Source organism: Harpia harpyja, chromosome 3 (genome assembly GCF_026419915.1).
Source record: "Harpia harpyja isolate bHarHar1 chromosome 3, bHarHar1 primary haplotype, whole genome shotgun sequence".
Lineage (NCBI taxonomy): Eukaryota > Metazoa > Chordata > Aves > Accipitriformes > Accipitridae > Harpia > Harpia harpyja.
Window position 1 is genome coordinate 42344505 of NC_068942.1, and position 22541 is coordinate 42367045.

The following is a 22541-nucleotide window of genomic DNA, read 5'->3' on the forward strand; positions in this document are numbered from 1 at the left end:
AGGGATGGTGACTCAACCACTTCCCTGGGCAGCCTGTTCCAATGCTTGACAACCCTTTCGGTGAAGAAATTTTTCCTAATAGTCAATCTAGACCTCCTCTGGTGCAACTTGAGGCTGTTCCTTCTTTTCCTATGACTTGTTACTTGGGAGAAGAGACCAACGCCCACCTCACTACAGCCCCCCTTCAGGTAGTTGTAAAGAGCGATAAGGTCTCCCCTCAGCCTCCTTTTCTCCGGGCTAAACAACCCCAGTTCCCTCAACTGCTCCTCATAGGACTTGTTCTCTAGACCCTCCACCAGCTTCGTTGCCCTTCTCTGGACACGCTCCAGCCATGAGCAGCCAGTTTCTCCAGGAAAATGCTGTGGGAAATGGTGTCAAAGGCTTTACTAAAGTCCAGGTAAACAACATCCACAGCCTTTCCCTCATCCACTAGGCGGGTCACCTTGTCATAGAAGGAGATCAGGTCAGTCAAGCAGGACCTGCCTTTCACAAACCCCTGCTGACTGGGCCTGATCCCCTGGTTGCCCTGTACGTGCCGTGTGATGGCACTCAGGATGATCTGCTCCATAACCTTCCCTGGCACCGAGGTCAGGCTGACAGGCCTGTAGTTCCCCGGATCCTCCTTCCAGCCCTTCTTGTAGGTGGGCGTCACATTAGCTAACTCCCAGTCAACTGGGACCTCCCCGGTTAGCCAGGACTGCTGATAAATGACTGAAAATGGCTTGGTGAGCACTTCCACCGGCTCCCTCAGCACCTTTGGGTGGATCCCATCTGGCCCCATAGACTTGTGTGTGTATAAGTGGTGTTAGCAGGTCACTAACCATTTCCCCTCAGATTATGGGGGCTTCATTCTGCTCCCCGTCCCTGTCTTCCAGCTCAGGGGCTGGGTACCCCAAGAACAACTGGTCCTACTATTGAAGACTGAGGCAAAGGTGGCATTAAGTACCTCAGCCTTTTCCTCATCCTTTGTCACTAGGTTTCCACCTGCATCCAATAAAGGATGGAGATTCTCCTTAGCCCACCTTTTGTTGCTAATGTATTTATAGAAACTTTTAAAATTGTCTTTTACAGCAGTAGCCAGATTAAGTTCTAGTTGGGTGTTGGCCCTTCTAATTTTCTCCCTGAATAACCTCATGACATCCTTGTGGTCCTCCTGAGTTGCCTGCCCCTTCTTCCAAAGTCGAATCTGCTGGTTGTAGAAACAATGACTCCAGTTGTAAACCATATTGCATCATATTTTCAATGGTAGAGTTTAAAAAAAAGTTTCAGTAAATGCTGTCTTAAAGGCACTTGTCTGTTACCTGAATCTAAGGGGGGGCGGAGTTTAAAACATATTTTGTTATACAGCGCTCATCTCATTTCCTCTGGCAGTAGCTGGATCTCTTGCTGTGGATTTTAAATATTAACATGTTTCCTTCTGGTTTGGTAGTTAACGCTTTTTAGTTAACGAGCCTACATAGGTGTTCCTCATACCTGTGGGTATGAAGTCTTTAAAAGCTGCAACAGTTTCACTACATAAAGCAGATGGTAGAAACGTGTATCCGTGTCTGTCTGGCCTCCTGCTGGATTTCAGTTAGAATCTAAAGCAGCACACCTGTTTTATTTTTAGCTGTTAATTTATGCTGACAGATTTTCATTTCAGTATTCTTGGCAATGCTGGCAGGAGAAAGACTCAGCCCAAGACATTAAAATGCTCTTTTTTCAGCTCAGTGTAGAAGCCCTTGCTTTAATTTACTGCTGTAAATGTGGCTGTTGATCAGTAATAGCATTTGGAGAAGTAAGTGGTATTTTTGCTTGGTGGGCAAAAGAGACAGGGAACACCAAAGCCTTCACTTCAGGTAGCAGAGCAAGACTTTGTGTAAGGCTTTAAATAATGTCATTGCCTCCCTGTCAGAACCAACTGGCAAAAGTGCTAAAGGTTGACTACTTTGTACTAAAACTGAAATGATACAAACAAACTTTTGATGATCAAAAAAGTCAAGTTTTGGGCATTTTGTTTTTCATCTTTTTTTAATTGGTGGATCCAAGCCCAAGCTTCTGGAAGTTATTTCAACTACTGAAAAAGACCTTATAAAGCACTTTAGTGATTAGTAAGCTTTGAGTTAGTGGTATTGTGAGGAATTCTGCAGTAATTCCCTATATGTTTTTTTAAATAGCATTACAACTGTCATTGCAGGATGCTATTCTTGTCATTATCGAGACTGACTGCTGTGGACTGTGAGCTAGAAAGCTTTTTCTTTATATCTGAGTTTTGAAATTACATTTCAGTCACACTGTCTATTGAAGGCTAAAGTTTCTATTACAGAAATTTATTAATCAGTTAACCTTCTCTTGTCCAGGTTTAATGGAATTGATAGCATATTGCTGTTAACAGAACTTAAATTCAAAGTGAATTAGTAATTTTGTACTGAAGAAAGACTAGCCATTTATTTAACTTATTTGGATTTTTTTCCCCATACAGCAGTAGTATACTCTTCTCTCAGGGCTTAAGAACAAAGTCTGACAACCAATGTCTCAAAAGATTCAAAAATATTTATGTATCAGATGACAACAATCACAATATATCAGCATTTTTAAAGTCTAAGTTATTTTCTATTCTAAAATATAGAGGCAATAAGGAACAGCATTTACATAGTATAAATACATTGCTCCCTGAGCAGCTAGGAAAGTTTAATGAGAACACAATTTAATTTCTGAATGCTCTCCACAAGCTCAACTATTTCATTACACAACAGCCAAAGATGTTTGTATAAAATAACGTTATATTATTTTTAAACAAGTTTCACAGAATAACATTTATAAACATAGGCCTAAATAATTTAAACACAGCAAATATAACAGTTTGGTCATGCTACAAAATTACTGTATACAAAAGATAGCCAACGGGGATGTTAAAAGTGCTCTCTTGCTTGAAGATTTTTCTAGATGAGTCTAATTCTGGTGTAACCTGAGTCATCTGCTGGTTCTCAGGTCTCTTCTCACATTTTTCCAGCAGTTCTCAATATAATCACTGCATACATCAGCTCTTCGAAGAGAGGTCAGTGTGCTAACAAGCAAGTAAAAAACCTAGCTATTTCCTATCACTAATTTAATTTTAGGATATTTCTCTCAGGAATAAAGTGGATGCTAATCCTCCATAATTTCACTGGGAAAAGCAGAATTCCACATGGCTTGCAAGTTTTACATGGGTGCTCTTTTCATCCATGAATAATAATGTGCTTACAACTTTATTGGATGTGGTGTGATGAGGAAGAGCAAAGAGTAATACAGAAAGACAAGCCTTTCAACATTTTACTCAGCCGCTCCCTACGGGCACGCAGGCCAAGCTTCACTGTTAGCTTATACATGACATGGTGTAGCACCATCAATATGCAAATTAGCTGCTTAAATTCTACCACCTGTGTATGTCTTCCACCACATCCAGTGCATAATTTTAAAGTGCAAATTTTAAAATTTAGGGAAACTTTACTTCTTTTGGAGGAGAAAAAGTTCAGGGGGGGTTGATCTGTTCTTGAGAATAATCATGATTCATCAGGCAAAGCAACATTAAGCTGAACCTTCCACCCAGCTTTGAGCTGAAGCATCTCCTGACAAATAAGAGCCACCGTTTATTCTTTTCTTACTGTATTGTTTCATTGAGATTGACATACAGTTTTTATCAGAAGGGTTTTAAAATATATACTAATTTATCACAGCATGAAGGGCGAAAGGCAAGGGAAATCTTGTACTGTAAGTGTCCCTTACTGCTGTTATAATTGTGCTGAGACTGGATGCTCCATTCCTTCAATAATGATTTTTTTTTCTTTTTTGGTGGTATTTATAATGCGGCCCCCAAAAAAGAGCTAGAGAATTTGTGCTGTTAAATCTGTGAAAAGACCTGATGACAGTGGGCCACACAATACACACAGCTCTACCACCAACTGCAGTAGTTCTTGGACTGATTCCCATACATATAGCCTGTATTGGTCACTTACAAGAGCCAGGAACTGCTCTTATCCCTCATGTCTTGTCAATGGAGCTGCGTTTCGTTCCAATCATCACCACATAGTCAGAACAGTAAGATTCTATTCTGCTCTCAGAATGTCCCAAAATAGCCAAAGTGTAGAGTATTTGCTGTATCTAACACGACCTTCAGAAATGTACACTTAGACCATATTTAGATACTAAAAAATCAACCAGGAGGATTACTTGGCATTGGACTGTGTGCTCATCACTCACTCTCTCTCCTGTCACATTTCATTCGAGGAGCTTAACCTACCCATATGTACCCTACTTGTAGCCTTTGTGCTAGGAGAGACCAGCTACAGAGGTTCAAACACTTTGTGGCCAAGCGCTAGGACAAGAGCACTGCATGGTCTATTCTGAAAATGTCTCCAAACACACAGATTAATTTGGCATTTCCGTTTGTTGGTAATATTCAGAAGTCAAGTTTTGCTCCACTCAAGTTCTGGCTCACGTTAACCACACTTTAATTATGGTCGTCAAGGGCACAAGCCAATCCCCTATTGCCCGGCCACAGCAGATGGGGTCAGTAAGGGCTGAATGTGCCGTAGGCTGTGTACTGCCAAAGCACAGCCATTTTGCCAAAAGTGGTTGGCTGCAAGTGAATTGAATGGCTTAGTTTTAAAAGAAGCCAATATGAAATGGCTGTTGACTATATACCCTCTCTTCCATCGTGCTTTTTGGTCAATGGTGCCTTTACTAATGATAAAGCTACGAGAATAATTCTAAAAGAAATTAAAAGCAAATATAAAGTTGCCTGTAGGATAAATCCAGTGAGCTAGTTAACTAAGAAACTGCTTTCTGGTCAAGAGAACAGCTGCTTGGAAATAGTTTGTGCTAGGTGAAGAATGTCCACAGTTTTTGCCATTGCTCTCTTGACCTTATTTTAAGTAATGGATCTAAACTGTGATTGTCTTGTAATCTTCTACTTCACACTGTTCGCTTAGAAATTGATTAGAGGGAGAATATCTTCTACTACCATTATAATTGGAGCTTGAGATCAATACCACTGTCGTGTGGGCCAATTCTACCTTTTTATCTCTGGCCATGACTTCCAAGATTTCAACTCCTGCCACATCTTCACAAACAAAATAATTAAGAGTGGCGTTCTGCCTCCATCCCTTCTATGCCTTGTCTGGAACCAGCAGATATACTTGTTGCCATTTTAATTTAAACAAAGATGGTACCATGAATTAGAAGAAAAGCTTTTAAAAAAGAAGCAATAAAAACAAGCTGCAGAAAAAACCTACTCGGGTGACTTGATCTATTCTCTAAAGAGAAGAAAAAAAACCAAACCACTATTGGCATCCAACAGTGCAATCAGGTATGTCTTCATCATTGTTTAATGCTTTTCACTAAAAATAGTTACTTGTCACATAAAGGGGGCTTTACTAAAACTGGTTACCCTGCAATATCGCACATTTAGTACATCTTCAATACTTTTTTTTCCAATGCTCACTTTCCATCTCATCTCACCTTCCCCACTAACTACATACACTTTCTCTCACTGCTTACATCTGTGCTTTCATAAAAAATGAGTATCCCCAAAACCAGAATTTTCTGTCCTCAAGCCCAGGTCTTTTGTTCACTGTTTGTTTCTGTATTAGTATCAGCCTACTTAGTTATAGGAAAATTCTGGAGCTGAGAAGGATTATGTCCACCAGTGACCCAAACCAAAACTAGGAACCAGCTGTAGGTTAATAGGCGACATATTCCAATCTAAAATAATTTCTTAGTAAGAAACAACAAAAAAAGCTAGCAGATATTTTAGTCTCACTGAAACCATGCAAAGAATTCCCATTGCCTCTTTAAAATAAATAAATATATAAGTTATACATGACCTTCTAAGCAATGCAGTTGAGTTCCAATGCAAGAAGCCCAATTAAAAACTTAAGGCCAGTAACAAGCAATTATCAGACCAATACCTTTTTTGTGCATAGGTCCACAACTACTGGGCCTGTTTGGCGTAACAGTTAAGGGGATGAAAAGGCAAACTTGCATATTTAAAATATTGAGGGAGTCCCAAGACAAAATTAAACACAACAAAGCCTGTAATGTGTGTCTAAACGACAACATAGTTCTTTTGGCCTCAGTGTTTCCAATGATAATGTTGGCCAGCTGCACCTAACAAGCTGAAATGGTTCTATTATAACCCAACAGTGAACAACAAGCACCACTAATCAGGGATTAAAAATAGCTATGTATTAGTTTAGGTAAAGATCTCTTGCTAGCCAAACAGCAGATAAACTCAGCTCCACTGGTCTCTACAGAAGGTGTCATAAGCTTGACAAACTGGTGCGCCCAAATTTTGGTAACTAACTCTTTGGGTGACAGACTGTGGACACAAGCTGGTCTTTCAAAAATTGCCCAAAGATTTTCTTCAAAACAAACATTTTGTATAAAAGTTCTATGTGCCGAGCTATCTGGAGTTACTTAAATAATTAAATACCCAAGAAGAAAGTGTCATCAGTTTGCTCCTTCTTCATCTTCTTCTTGTTTAATAACTAGGGTACCTAAGAGAAAAAAAGAAAAAAATCTGCAAAAATTTATGAATAGATTATGCAGAGAAAAACATAGTTAATGCTGATATACCTGAAAGCTAATCTGGACTGTTGGAAAGAGTCGGACTGGCAGAAAGAGGAAAGAGTTGAATTTCCTGCCACAGCTTCTAACTGACATGAACTTCTGCATACCTGAACTGCTTTTAACTAGAAAAGCCTTCAACTGATGAGCTTTTCTGTTGGATGTTCTTCCGACTTCTCAGGTAACAAGGAATAAAAAAGGTACTAAAGCCGGACCTGCAAAGATCAGCCTAACTTGGTCACTGGGAGATGCACCATGTTGGTTCAACTGCTAACAACTAACTAGCACATCACCCTTCTCTTGTTGGGCCCCTACTTTGTGCTGCGATTTCCATGACACAAATGACCAAGTTAGTACGGGATACCTCCTCACTGATACCTAACTAGGATGTCCACACTACACAATACAATTACATTAACGTGGATCTAAGAATCAATATGGTCACATCTCTTAGGGATAACTTGGACGTCATGGAATAAAGCTGCATTGCACAGTAGTATCAGTCTATACCCACCCCTTGGGTACTTTTAAAAAAAAAAAAATCATTTTTTAACTGCCATGTTGAGCAAGGGCACCTCAGATTGTGGCAGTCTGCAGGGTTTGCACCACCTCATAGTGATGTGTTCATGAATTTAAAATAAGTTGAAATACTAATAGCACCCAAAAAGATTTATCAAGTTCTAAATTTTCCCCACAGTAGCAAAACCCAATAGTACAGGTAAGCTCACAGCAAGCTGAAATAGCACAATCAAATACATGCCTAAATAACGAGTACAAGAACAACAGGGTGTGAAGGTGTATGTCCATTCACCTGCGCTATCACCTGGGTAGTGGGAACTGGGTCATACTGATGCTTTGCTGAGCTTGAGGCAGAGACTTGAACTGTGGTGAGGCTTTGTGGTGAGAGCCCTTTGCTTACCGTAAGATTGGGGTGCTGTTTCTTTTTTCACAGGTAGGAAATGGAAAATAAAACCACCAGAGCTTGGTTTCAGTTGTGCTTTACGCACCTAACTGCTGAGCAGGGTTCTTGGCGCAGGGACTAACAGAAAGGAGACACCTACTTGCTGAAAGAGACCTTCAGTGCTAATTTTTGTCCAGAACATCTTCAACCATTTAAATAATTTTGAGGTCCCTAGATTAGTCATCTCACATATAGTACATAAGCATAACAGGATCCTGGGACAGTGTAAGAGCAAGAACCTTATGGCCAGTTACAGTGTTTCTGACATCTCTTTTGCTCAACATTCTAGTTTTTGTGGTTTCCATTCTTAAACATCATCCTCCTTCTATGTTGCATAGGAAATGTACCTGCCTAATTCAGAGCTGGCCATTGCTCCAGGCTGCAGAAATGCTTAAGGAACTAAGGGTCTAACCTTATACTAACAAGGTTACTCTTTGCCTGTACAGATATTTGCCCTATGCCATTTTTTGTTTCACTGTCAAAATGTTTCCTACTACAACAGCAAATGGACTACTGCAGGCCATCCTTCATAGCAGTACACTTCTCTCACCAGGCTTCCACTTCCTAATAATTCTTATTACTTCAGTTGATCTGGCTTTGATTTCCTATTTATTGCTCCCTGTAATGAAGCTGTCCTCTTGTTGCCATCCCTACACTTGTACCTTCCCTGCTGCTACTCTGACTCTATTACTGTTACCAGTCCTGCTGTCCTCTTCATTGCTTTAGTAAACAGGGGATAATAGTGAACAGCTAACATCTCCATTAACAGAAATTAACATATTTAAAAATAGATTTTAAAATTATCTCACTTTTAAAGCAGAACATGCTTCAATATATTTTCATATCAGGGACTTCTTAAAAAGGAGAGGACAGCTCACAAATTGAGGCTTACTACAGTGATGAGATGGGGATATCCAGGCATTTAGGAAACTTGCATGAAGTTTTGAAAACTTGTCCTTGCACCAGAAGCAAAACAGAGCATATCCCTGTCTATCCCCATCCCCACCATGTCACCCTCTTTTGCTGGGAAAACTGTAATTCAACTTGGCAGATGAAAGCCTTGTTAACTTATTTAATGCTAAATCTTTCAGATCACTGTTAGTTATATGCTAAAACTATTTGACTGGGTAACTTCAAGAGTAAAGCCCAACTGTAGGCTGCAAGACCACTTGGATTTAACACTCCAAATCCATCAAACACTCTCAGAAGATCCTGCAGCCAAGATCTGAATAACTACTTCTGAATAACTCCAGAGAGTGGAGGGAGGAGTATTGATTACATAGGCACGCAGATTAATTTCTGAGGTTGTGATTAATTTCCCTGTGGTTGTCTTTATATTAAGCTGTTAACTCACACCAATTGCCTCATGCCCCGAACTCACCATCCAGCTTTTTCAGCTTGGGTACCCGTTTGGTTGCTTCTTCAATCCAATTGTTCTTCTGATCAGAGGCGTATTTTTCTTGTAGTGGATTGCCTACAAACACCAGATCCTCTAGTAATGGCAGCTCTGCCAGTCTCACAAACTCTGCTGCAACCACAAAGGTGAAAACACCAACCAGATTGTGGAACATAGAAAGTACATCTGCACCACACGTTCCTTTCAAACTCAGTGCAAACATAAATAGCATGGGATACAACAGGATAGGGATTGCTTGGGCTTGAACTGGTATCAGGTTAAAGAACAGGTATGCATTTTAAAAGAAGTCTGAGAAAGATGATTCAAAGAACAAACTCCATTGGGCTTAGAAGTTAAATTCAATATTCTAACTATTTTTACTCTCTTGCATGAGTTGGTATTTAGCGATTCTATGCATGTCTGCAGGCTTATCAATGAGACTTAAAGCCCTGTAACATACAGAACTATTTTCCACTTGGTGACTTAATTCATGCATTCACCATACTACAGGAAAAGTTACAGAATAGAGAGGTGTGGCTTACCCCAGTCTTTCACCAAATTATTTGACATATAAAGAACCTTCAGCTTCTTCATCACACGGATACCCCTCAGTTTCTCAATGAAGTTGTATGAGATCCACAGCTCCTCTAAAGTATCTGCAACTGCCTCCTGGAAAATGACAGGACTACTCAGGTAAGCGGAAGTATATCTTCCTTATTCTTCAGACTCTTTCTTCACCCCCTGCAGGTCACCTCATGTGAGAAAATACTAAGGCGTATATCTTCATTTCCTTTTAAGCAGGTCCCTAATTATGCATGAGAAGTACTCAGGGGAATTAAGAGCAAAGGATCTGAAATATATTTAGGAGGACAGAAATCACAATCTTAGAATAAGACAAGGAATAGCTGGCTAGAGTAGTTGTTCTTAAGGCATTGGGGCAGAGGAGACAAATTTGGCTGCTTGTGCACTGCAACATACCTGAAGTGAATGCAATTTAACAACTACTTTAGAAGGGGGTTTATGCAATACACGGGAATGATTCATTTCAGGTGCATGTATGTTTGTATCTGTTGGCCAGAAGTTGCATTCATAATTCTCTCAAAAGAGAGGTTTTTAAACCAGCCGTTACACATTGACTCTGCAATTCACACTTAAGAGATACGGCATCTCTGAAGGTGGGAATAGCTTTGAAGAGAAACATTCTGCGGGAGAAACATACAGCATCTCTTGAGGAAGAAAAGAATTTCTATATTCATTTTTAAAAAGTTGATTGAAAAAAAGTTCTGCCCTTAACTGAAATGTAACAAAATCGATGCAATTTTTTCCTCAACAAATTTTCCCCTACCTGGTAGACTTAGTCCTGCCACCATCTCCTCCCCTAAAGCCATATTGCTCCGGGTGACAGTTAACATAAAAAGGACAGACTCTCATGAAGTGTGTGTTCACAGGACTGCCAATATTTGTAGTAAAGAAGCATAAACTAAGTATCTTCAGGTAGAAAATTCCTCATGCAAGAAGTCTGTAGGAATTATTTTCACGTAAAGCCAGTGGAATTTAGAGAGCTTTACAGACAGACAGCAGTTTTCAAATAAAAGTTCTGCTTATATTTATCAAAGACAACAAAATCTCTCTTTCTAAAATCCTTTTATGTAGTAAATTAACCCTGAAGAAGGTCCAAACATGAAGCATGTTTAAACAAAAAAAAGAGAAAGACTATCTGAAAATTCAGAAGCAACATGTAAGAGGGTGAACAGATCATAGTGAAAGGAGAAAATAAATGGTTAGGCAATAACATAAATTCAGCAAAGACTTTTATGAACATAGGGAAATTATCTCGCATTCTAGACAGTACTCCATTTTGTTAGCATAGAATTGATACTAAGAAGCGCATACCAATCCATTCAAGTTCTTTATGTTATTTCTTCCCAAAGACAGAATCCTCAAATTTTCTGTAATAGATAAAAGAAAGTTTCTTGTTAATAAATGGGGTTTTTTTAAATATAAGAAAATGCTGTAAGTCAGGTAAAACGCCATATTCTACGTACAAACAAACTGCACTCTGAACAGGCTGCTTTAAGAGAGAATCACCTAACAGAAACAAAACCTCCTGTCCTACACAGATCAGGAATGGATGCGGTGGACAGCTCAGAAACACGCTCATGAATACAAAGCTGCTCAGGCTACCTAGCTGAAATTCAGTCCAGATAAATACTAAATTAAAAAAAAAAATATTATTTCACCTTGCACCTGAACTCTTAACTGCTAACTTGCCAGTTTTGATCTTACATAGTTCATACCCCTTCTTCTCCAGGCAAAAGTTCCAATCTTATTTTAAGGCAGCAGATTTGATTTCTAAAATAGAGGCAGCTTATAAAGCTGCCTTACAGAAGTCTGATGAGAGACATTTCAACTTAGAGAGCAAGGGCTGCAGCTCCGGCTGGGGGTCTGCACCACCTACCCCAGCGGTGGCCGATGCCTCCGTCCAGACGGAGCTGCGGGAGGGAGAGGCTGCAGTGCAGACCTCCGACTGCAGGAAGGGCCGGGACCTTTCTCCTGGGGCAGGGACAGGCAGCGGAGCTGCCGGCAAACCCTGTGCCCAGGTGGACGACCTCCTGCCGCAGGCGGCTGAGCTGCAGGAGGCGGTGAGGAGGCTGCGTAGCATCAGGGAGGCTGAGGAGGAGTTGGATAGCTGGTTCCAAGCGCGCTCTGCAGCGGACCCAGAGCCCACAAACAGCCAAAACCTCCCCCACTGGCACACACAGAAGGGAGGGGGGCCAATCACGCAGAAGAATGGAAGAGGTGCTATGCTGGACCTCGTTCTCACCAACAAGGAGGGGCTGGTGGGGAATGTGAAGCTCAAGGGCAGACTTGGCTGCAGTGACCATGAAATGCTGGAGTTCAAGATCTATAGGGCAGCGAGGAGGGCGCCCAGCAAGCTCACTAGCCCAGACTTCAGGAGAGCAGACTTGGGCCTCTTCAGGGATCTGCTTGGTAAAGTACCACGGGATAAAGCCCTGGAGGGAAGAGGGGCCCAAGAAAGCTGGTCAATATTCAAGGATCACCTCCTCCAAGCTCAGGAGCGATGCATCCCAACAAAGAGGAAGTCAGGCAAAAATGCCAGGAGGCCTGCATGGATGAACAAGGAGCTCCTGGACAAACTCAAACACGAAAAGGAAGGCTACAGAGGGTGAAAGCAAGGACAGGTAGCCTGGGAGGAATACAGAGAAATTGTCTGAGCAGCCAGGGATCAGGTTAGGAAAGCTAAAGCCCTGATAGAATTAAATCTGGCCAGGGACATCAAGGGCAACAGGAAAAGCTTCTATAAGTACATCGGTGATAAAAGGAAGACTAGGGAAAATGTGGGCCCTCTCCAGAAGGAAACGGGAGACCTGGTTACCTGGGATATGGAGAAGGCTGAGGTACTCAACTTTTTTGCCTCAGTCTTCACCGGCAAGGGCTCCAGCCACACTGCCCAAGTTGCAGAAGGCAAAGGCAGGGACCGGGAGAATGAAGATCAGGTTCGAGACCATCTAAGGAATCTGAAGGTGCACAAGTCCATGGGACCTGATGAGATGCATCCGCAGGTCCTGAGGGAACTGGCAGTTAAGCAACTATCCATCATATTTGAGAAGTCGTGGCACTCCGGTGAAGTTCCCACTGACTGGAAAAGGGGAAACATAAGCCCAATTTTTAAAAAGGGAAAAAAGAAAGACTGGAGGAACCACAGGCCAGTCAGTCTCACCTCTGTGCCCAGCAAGATCATGGAGCAGATCCTCCTGGAAACTATGCTAAGGCACATGGAAAATAAGGAGGCGATTGGTGACAGCCAACATGGCTTCACTAAGGGCAAATTGTGCCTGACAAATTTGGTGGCCTTCTACAACGGGTTTACAGCATTGGCGGAGAAGGGAAGAGCAACTGACGTCATCTACCTGAACTTGTGCAAAGCATTTGACACTGTTCTGCATGATATCCTTGTCTCAAATTGGAGAGACATGGATTTGACGGATGGACCACTAAAGCTAGATGATCTTAAAGGTTCCTTCCAACCCAAACCATTCTATGATTCTATGATTAGTCTAGCACCCAGACAAAACTCCTTTCCAAGTTCTTGCTGGGGTTTACTGTGATACTAGTGTAACTCAAAGCTATCAAAAAATAACTGGTTTTGTGTAACTAATTTTAATTTTTCACACAAGCTTTCTTGCAGATGTAAATAAGCAAACTGAGTTGCAGCATGTAGCTGAGTTACCTTTGGACCCATACCTTTCATTAATGTTTTATCACTTCTTAACTACATTAAGGATGAAATACTTCATGATTTTGTTTTGCTCTTGTATGCATAATGATTGAAAATACATGGTACAATAATTAACGGCAAGACTAATGAAAGTTCCAGCCAAGTAGCAACAGATACTCCACAGACAGCACACGTAGTGGCTAGAGATTGCTACGGATGAAGATTCAAGGCTGATCTAGAATAGACAGTTGTATGTTCTGTCTCAAGAAATGCAGGGATGAAACCACACCTGGTAAAACCACACCTGGCAAATATTCTTAAACAGGAAGATTAATTTTTATTAAAAAGTTGAGGTACAACGAGAGTTCTTTTTCGTTTTAAACACAACAGCTTAACACATGACCATGCTCAAAAAAATGAAGAATCATAACCAGTAAGTCTAAAGCTTACTACAGCTAATACTCTCTAGAATATCCCTAAGGATCCCCATCCACAGGGGAGAGTGCTGGGAGATGGCCTTTTGGTCTAGCCAGCTATTCTCTCTGTAACTGTCATTTATAAACTATAAGTTTGCACTAGCTTTTGAAATTTGTAAGAAATGAAAGGATACTTACAAACACAAAAATGACAGATTGTTTAAAAAGCCATGCCTTAAAATTGTTTCTAACCGCTGTTACTGTTTTTCATTACTCTTGTTCTGAGATATTCTATATTTTAAAGGAAGAAAGATCTCCCTTATGGAACATTTACATTCTTTAAAACACAAAACTAACACTTGTTTCTGTCATCTAAAACATCTTCCTCACATGTACGGATACAGGGGTGCGATCCTTTACACAGAATTATCTACTTGACATAGCTACAATATCAGGTATATACATTAATAGTAATCTTTTCCATCTGAAAAGAGTGTAGATGCTTAAAAAGATTTCTTAGCTTCCTCTCTGCGATAAGTAAAAGCAAGTATGTAATAATTAGTGGCTTGTTTTTCATAGCTATAAGCACTGCTTTCTCTCTCTTTCACAGAATCCAATAGAGATGGTGAGTTCCTCATATTCTGTAGCTTTAAGAGACAGACCACATAGTTCTAGTTTGTCTGCCTTTAGGACCAAATATTTGGTACAGACTGGATGTTTTAATTCTACATTTTATTAAAAAAAATACTTAAGATGCTTTAAAGACTTTTAATGTTTTATCCCACTCAAAATTTCACTTTTATATATAACTGTCTAATTATTTTTTGCTTATGATAGAGTTACTCAAATTGAAATATTACAGTACAGTTATTTGGAAAGACTACTGGAATATTTTTTCCCTGATTAGTATTTGCAAATTTGTTGAAGTCCAAGCATATTATGAAAACAAATAAGTCCATCAAGCTCCTTGACAGCCCCATTGGTGTGTAGTTGGAAAGGATGGGATTCCAGGTTCCTTGTCTGTCTGCCTGGCAATTTGATGGGGACAGAAAAGCCTGGAGGGTCCAGCCCAAAACCTGCAGCTCTTTGCCAGCTTCATGCCACAGAGTCAAAGTCTTGACCATTAGTCAGACCATTAAGACTTCTGTCCCAAAGTCAGTAACCCAATGAGTTTCAAGGTTTCATGGACAGGTGCCCAAGAAATAAAAGTTCAGTTACACTTCTAGACAGATGGCACACCCCTTTCAAGTACAAACAAAATCAAACCAAGTATATTCAGTCCTCTGCAAAGTGGAACGACATTTTTCCATCCAGGTCTACAACACTCCAACCTCACTCCAACCAATACTGCAATTACGGAGTTGTTGAACTGCAGACTATCTCCATCGTGAGGGTGGAAATTGGTCATTACATCACTCTAGAACCGATTAGGTGTTGAACATCACAACTAGGCCCACTGGAGGGTACAAAAATGCTTTCTGAATGGATTTGTTGTTGTTGTTAAACCTGCACAGTGAGACAACTGCCAAGGCTATTGCAGGGATACATGCTTTAATACACCATTACTGCTAAACATGCATTCTCCAGTAAGACTAACAATTTTAAGGGTCATTTGTAATTTTCTATGAGGAAGGAATTAAAAAGGATAAGAATAGGTATAGAGATAGAACATATAACAAATTATGGTATATGTCCTATCCAAGCAACTACAAAACAAACATAATCAATCACTGGCTTGTCACTTACTTAGGCTGTTCAAGTTGGCGATTCTTTCAATGCAGTTTGTAGACAGCGATAGTTTCCTTTAAAAGCAAGAATAATCAATTCACAGCATACAAGGGATCACTATAGCAGAAGAGTTCCACGTCCAAACACTATTGCATCAGAAATAATTGTCTATTCTTCTCTTACTAGATGGTGAACTAACTAGATGTGTAAACACTCAAAATACCCTCAAACTATCAAGACTTCTGCAACTTTATTTAGCTTCATGAGTTACTTACATAACATACTGGATTATCTTTTTATGCCTAGCCTTATCAAATGCATGGACATTTATTTCTGAAATGGCTCTAATCTCTTTCTGAAAGTCCTGCTTAAGTCTCTTTTTTTGTTTGCAAAAATTTTAGAATGGATCATAAATGTGCCGGATAGCTGATAGACTCCAAACATGGACCTGTAATTATATACTGATAAACAGTATATATTTTTTCTGGGGACAAATATCAATACTGAGTCTACCCTAACATCTTCTCAGTTAAGCGACAGGGATCTTTGAATTAAAAAGAGGAACTGTGTGTGGAAAGAGAAGCTCAGCTGAGAAAAAAAGAAGAGAAAGCTGCTGCTTTGAAGGCCACACTTAAACATAGTAAGTACATATTTGCACAGTGGACAGCAGAAAAAGTGAAAATTAATGTAAAGAGAAGTGAATATTTGATTTCAAATTTGTTTTTAACTGAACTTACTCGCAGTTAACAAGTGTGGAGAGAGATTCATCCATCCTCTCTACAGGAGGAATCTGACCGTACAGTTTCACCTCCTTTGCCTCTGAAGCCTTCTGGCCATTTTTTTCTTCCTAAAGAAAAGAGAAAGTGAAGAAGAGGCTCACAGCTACATGCAATTACTAAAAATTACTATACTAAAAAATTACTATAAAAGTAATTACTATAGAAGTAATTCCAATATACTACTTAAAAGGTATTACTGAAACAAGAAAGCATTTTGAATACTGTTTATCAAGATTCCTGCTGGCATAGCGTAAAGAGGGAAAGGCTAGCTTATTTTCAAGATATCAAAAGAACTTAAACATTACATGTGCGTTTTTTAAAAGTTGTGTTACACTTGAGTGATTTAATTAAGGGGTCCTCTGCCGTAAAGAAATGGAGAATAGATGGAGGTTTAAAATTCTGAATGAAGGTACTTCCATGGAGACTGACATACAGAAGCCTCAGCGAGGGCCAATCTGTAGCAGAAGCAGATTCTTAAAAGCTCTGACAGAAAAATCTCCTTCCCACTTCAGCCATAAAAGTCAGAACTCACGCCTAGCTCACAACACAAACTGAACACAGTGGAGTGTGTTTTGCAGCAGAACATCAACAGATGCACAGAGTTAAGAATCTAAAAAAAAATAATTTCTAATTAGCCATTAAAAAAGAGTGGGGGAAGATTTCACACTTTAGAGAATACAGCAAAAAGACAAATTTCCTATTTACAGCCTAGGTTGATAATTTTCTAGATTAAATACTCTATAAAGTTCAGAACTTTAGAAAAATGGCCATAACTTCAGCACCTGGGTTTATTAAAAAATATAGTCTATTAAATCTTTCACAATTCTGAAGCAATGGTAATTATTGACTAAACACTTGGAACAAGTATCTATTTGGGTAGTACCACCAGTTTTGACAGCTGCCTCCCTGACAGCACAAAGGGAGCATTTTGTCAATTCACTCAGTGTTCAGTGGGAGGACTGGAGATCCATTAACAAAGGAGAAATCTACTCCACACTTTCAAAACAAGGACTCTTGTTTTCTCCCCCATTTTTATGCAGCTACTGAAAAGTGAGATAGCTGAGGTCTGGCCTGGTTTATATGGCTACTTTGTAATGAAATGAATTGCATCCCAGAAGTCTTTAAGAATCCCACAGCACAAGATCAGGTTTTGATAACATTATTTTCTTTCTTATGTACCCCAAATACTTCAGGCAACTTTAATAAAAAATTAGCATGTTGCCTTGTGCATTTACTTATATTCTAGTTTCTGTCCAAATTCAGTGTGATAATATTTTTACTCACAATTAGCAATTTGGCAAATAAGCATGTTAGATGTTTTGCTAGAATATGGTGAATGTGTTCAAACTAAGTCACTATATAAATGTGAAACTTCCATTTTCTTTTCTAAGAACAACACACTATCTATTTGCATTTGTACTCAGTTTATAATCTATCGGTTTATACTGACAAATAAAATACATTTTTTCTTAAAAACGTGGAAGGGAGAGAGCTTCCAGCACAGACTGTGGCCAGCAGCAAGAAAATGCATCGTGATTGCCATGTGCTTCTGGAAGAAAGGTCAGCTGAACAACCACAATAAGCCACAGAGAAACCACAGGTAGAACAGATGCTTTTTTAAGAACAGGTTATATGTTTGCTAAGTTAAAGTTGCTTTGATTTAAAGTTAAAGTTGCTTTGATTTAACTTATGTCACCCTGACTGTAGGGCATAGGTAAACCCTTATGCCAAAGGGAAGAAAAACATCTGGAATGCAACACACCACCAGACCCAATTTTACAAGTCACATGGACCCAGATTATGAGTAGTAAAAGGAAGATTTAGACCCACCCCCAATAACATGAACAGAAAAGCAAATTTAGCACTTCATGCCTAACATTAATGGAAACTCACTGACACAGGTCTATTATCTCTAAGACATGTGACAGAGGAGCAAATGGAAAATAAATCTTTAATAGGAAACATGGAGTTGAGATTTTGAAGGACAGAAAGAATGAGGAAGGAAAAGCAAAATTTTTTAATACTCAGTTCACACCTCTAGTAATGCTAATGTCCACAAGTTCTTGCATTCTAGTTCTTATTAGGAGAGCAGGAGTGAAGTTTGTGGGAAATACTAACAAAACTGAAAAAAACCTGAAATACTGAAGGTACTAAACAATAATAAAATTCTGAGAGGAAGTAGTCTTCAATTACAGACTAGTACCTTGAGCTGATGGTACAGATCTTCTGGCTTTCAACTGTACCTGCCCACACTGCCTCACATCCAGATCTTCTAGAGACCAAAACATTTATAAACTCTTGCTCTAGGAGCTGGCCAGGATTAGTGGGAGAGTGCATGTATACTGAACGGCACATCTGCGCCCTCATCTAAAAATCACTGAGACTGGAGAAAGACTCTCACTGGTTTTACTGGACTGTGAACCTGACCCCAGAGCATCCTACATCATCATTTGAAACTACCTCTGCATCCTTGCCAATAAACAGCTTTCTAGAAGGCTCCAAGACCAGGTCAGTCACCACCCCAAATGACTGTCTGGATTAACACAGTACTTTAAGAAGAAAAACAGGCAAGAAACTCATTCTGGGTTAAGCTTTGCACAGTATGTGGGACAATATGTTAAAAGACAATAGTAGAAGTTTTGCTGACTTCAGTACAGTGAGAATTTCATACTTGTTTATTCTATGGGAACGACTACATCCAGGTAAAATGAACAGAGCATAATTAAAACATAAGACATCCCCAACTTTAAATCTCTTTGTAGCCTCAGGCCTTCTATCAATGCATATTCAGCAGAACAAGGCAGGAGAGCAAAACAGACTCATCTTTACCAGCCATATCAATTTAAGAAGAACACACAGAAAGTCCAACAGAATGTATTATACTTCAATAATAATAACAATAATAATAATAATAATAATAATAATAGAATTTTTACTTTGTGAAAATTCCTGTAGCAGATGTTTCAAGCAAACATAGTTCTTAGAATGTTTGAAAAACAAATTTAGCTGAATACAATCAAACCCCATGCCATGGAGTACTGCAAAGAAGCTAGATACTTACCCATTTGGCTAGAGCTTCTTTGATAGTTGTTGCTTTTGCCTAAAAATGAAACAAATTTAAATGAATATTCATTGCAAATTTTTAGTTGGCTTGTTCACTGCAAACCTATCCTGCTTGTCTACCCCCTTCTACCACTTTCCTGTATTGTCTTCCCCCAGCTAACTCTAAGAAGCTGGAACCCCTCAGCGTCTGGTAATTTTATTTTCTGGGGTACTTGGTAGCATTTTCAGAAGCAATAAACTGGCTTCATGCAAGGATGTTATCTTCCTGATCTGACTCTCTGCCCCATCTGGAGCACAGGTTTGGGACACTGCTTGTTAGCTTTCATGGTGAAATTCAATTCAAAGATATAAGAGGTTACTGCACTGAAAAATGTGGTCTAATGCTCTTAAACCCCCACACTTTCTATTATTGTGCATTAGCAACTTCCTGTCTGAAAGCAAGTCTGTGAGTAGACAGAATGATACAGCTTCTTGAGATTCACTGAGGAAAATAAGGTACAACTTGCCAAAAATCAAGAGCAATCTGGACTGTTTATGTTTGTTTTTCTCCAACCGTTTTATGTCAAGTCACACCATGCGATGTGAAAACATGTATTACTCAGGAAAAATCTGAGAGCTGCTGTACAAGGCTTTTTAAGGATTGACCCACTGACCAACTTTCTGTTGTCACTAACTCCAACTTTTCTGCCTCACATCAGAGTCTTATCAAAACCACATGACAATATCCAAAACAGTAGTATATAGAGGAACTCCGATCTATCCTAAACATTAAACGTATTCCAAGATGTCTGTTGGATTAAAAAGGTTTCAGAGACCAATCTTTCATGAAAACTGATCAACAGCCTCCTTTCTACAAAAACAGGAGGACTCTAGTTTGGGCATCTCTATTGCTCTTAAGTGTAGCACTACCACATGTGGATAGAAGCAGCCTTTCAGGTAATCAGATATCCAAAAAAGGACTGTAAAAGTTAAACCCAACAAACTAACTTCCACCCAAAATCTTACAGGCAATCACCTCAGTCACAGAGCTTTAGTGTTGGGTGCTTTACTTAAGACCCCTGGAAACTCTGGACCCAACGGTGAAAGACAACAGTTGAGGCAGCTGCATGTAAAAGAATGGCTACAGCTGCTGAACACCCAGCAACAGTCCAAGGCCCAGCAACACCAAGGAGTCCGAGCATGCATCTCAGTATGCATAAATATATACCTTCATTTAGACATATATCACTGAGCATCCTCAGACGTTCCAGCTGCTTCCGCCCACTGATGGGCATTCGTTTTAATCCTGTCTACACCATGCGATAGCTACTCTAGGTCCCATTGTAGATGACCTGGCAAACTCCTGCCATGGCAGTATCTCCTCGGTGTCTGCTGCACATAAACACCCACGTGACCTCCTCCTGTTGAGAAGATCACGTTCCTAGTTCCCACTCCAACAGCTTCATGAAACTTGATTAACAGCTACCAGTGTGCCAGCAAAAACAGCTGGCTTCCAGTTAATCAGGTTTTTTGGACAGAAACTTCATTGCATTTTTCATAATTATGGTAGGCAATCGTTAAGTCATTTGGGTACGTGTTCTCAGTCACTCATGTTGACAGAACCAGATTTATATGACCAGTGCTGCCTTCTGTTTCAAACTCACGCCTAAAACCAGATTGAACTTCAAAGCTAGTGATCCGTGTGAGCACAAGGAGCAGCTTCTTCCCTGACCTCTGCTGACTTGTCTTTCCCGTTGTACTATCCGATTTGGTGGAAATATGAAAATCAGCATAGTGGGTTATGTGGAGAACACATATCACAGATTTTGTCTTCTTTGAAGTGCACTTGAAATTTCTGTAGATAAATCATAGTATCTTCTGCCAAGGGAAGTTACTTAAGGGAACCCTCCCTCTGAGAAACCGGTTTGCAGGGTTCCTCTACCTGCATATTGAACAATTTCCTACCAGTATTTAGACTAAAGAAAGTCACGCTACTTAAAATATTCAAAATGCCAAGTGACCAATAGCTGAAATTGTCACCCTGGAGAGTCACCATCAACATGGCAGGAACAAGAAACATAATACCTTAAGGGGAAAAAAACCCCATCCCCGTACATATAAAAGTCCTAACAAAAGTATTTTTCCCCCCAAAACATGGCTGTTGGACACAGAGTATTTACAAAATTTAGATCCCTAAGAAAAAGTAAAACAGTGACACTTTGCCTTCATTTGCAAACATTTATTTATATGTTAAATAGAGCAAATCAGAATTGCACAGCAACAGATACCAAGCTAATCGCTGTAGTAATCGCAGATGCTGCTGCCTTAAAACCACGTGCTAACTCAGGTTTTTAGATGATGGCATCCCAGACTCCCCACTACTTTGATCTATCCCTGAAATCAGTAACAGGCCACAGCCCCCCCACACCCCCGCCTCAGCCAACGCCCCGAGCACTGGGCTACCTTCTGGCCAGCTTACACCCTGCCCAGGCTGCTCGGCGCCAGAGACCAGCTCGGGGGGAGCCCGGACCGCGAAGGGCTCGGCTCCGCGCTGCCGCTCACGCAGCGCCGGGCCGGCGGCACTGCCACAGCCGGCGCCCCCGCGGCCGCTCGGCGGCAGCCCTGAGGGGACGCCGCTCGCACAACCCCCGGCCCCTTCCGCCTCGCCTCGCCGCGCCAGCGGAGGGGACCAGCCAGCCCCCCCCCCCCCCCTCCCGGAGCAGGCCCCGGTCGTGGTGCCCTCACCGCCCCCCCCCAAGCCGCCGCCGCCGGGTCCCGGGGACGCCGCCGCTCAGCCTCTCCCCAAGCCCCCGGCCTCCCGAGCAGCCGCTGGGCCGGCCGCCACCCCTGCAGGCCCGGCGCCCTCCCCGGCACTGAAGGGACCCACCATTGCCGTTGCTACCGTTAACGCTCCGGTTGCTATGGCACGGCCGCCTCCCGCGCATGCGCGGCGCCACTGACACGTCGGGGCGCGGGGGGGGGCGAGCGCGAAAGCAACCGCACCTGGCGATCATAGAGAAGCGCGGCCACAGAGAAAGTCCCGTGCCGGAAGTCGCGTAGGGGGCGCTCCGCGACGCATTGTGGGACGTGGCGGGGGCGGTGGTCCTCCGGCGAGGCGCTCCCCGACGGCGCCGGGCGGACCTCTCCCGCCCGGCTCTAGCCGTAACGGCAAAGAAGCCACCGCCGCCGGCGTTGTCAGACGCCTCGTCTTGAAACCGCCCCGCGACACAAGTTACAGCGCTTTGCAAATCACGACCGGGCCCCGCCGCCGCTCGCAGCCGGCCCCCGCGCCCGGGGGAAGCCGCCCAGGCTTTGCCGGCTGCTCCCTGCCCGCGGCGGCCGGCCGGAGCTGTGTCGGAGCCCGGGGGGGGGGTCTCGGAACGCCAAGGTTAGA

At 41.4% G+C, this 22541-nt stretch overlaps 1 protein-coding gene across 4 annotated transcripts in view; it reads right to left on the bottom strand.

The window, feature by feature from the left end:
- Positions 1-2512: 2512 nt before the first annotated feature.
- Positions 2513-22541, bottom strand: part of LOC128139616 (dynein axonemal light chain 1-like) — a 31789-nt gene continuing 11760 nt past the window's right edge. For 2 of the 4 annotated variants that reach the window (XM_052782262.1, XM_052782260.1), the window contains exons 3-9: positions 19167-19205; positions 16064-16173; positions 15345-15400; positions 10836-10891; positions 9485-9611; positions 8928-9074; positions 2513-6515 (exon numbers count right to left, since the gene is read on the bottom strand). In XM_052782262.1, coding sequence (XP_052638222.1) covers positions 6469-6515; positions 8928-9074; positions 9485-9611; positions 10836-10891; positions 15345-15400; positions 16064-16173; positions 19167-19205 — 582 coding nt within the window. In that variant the 3' untranslated portion in view covers positions 2513-6468. The other 2 variants (XM_052782264.1, XM_052782263.1) reach the window with 2 other exon arrangements.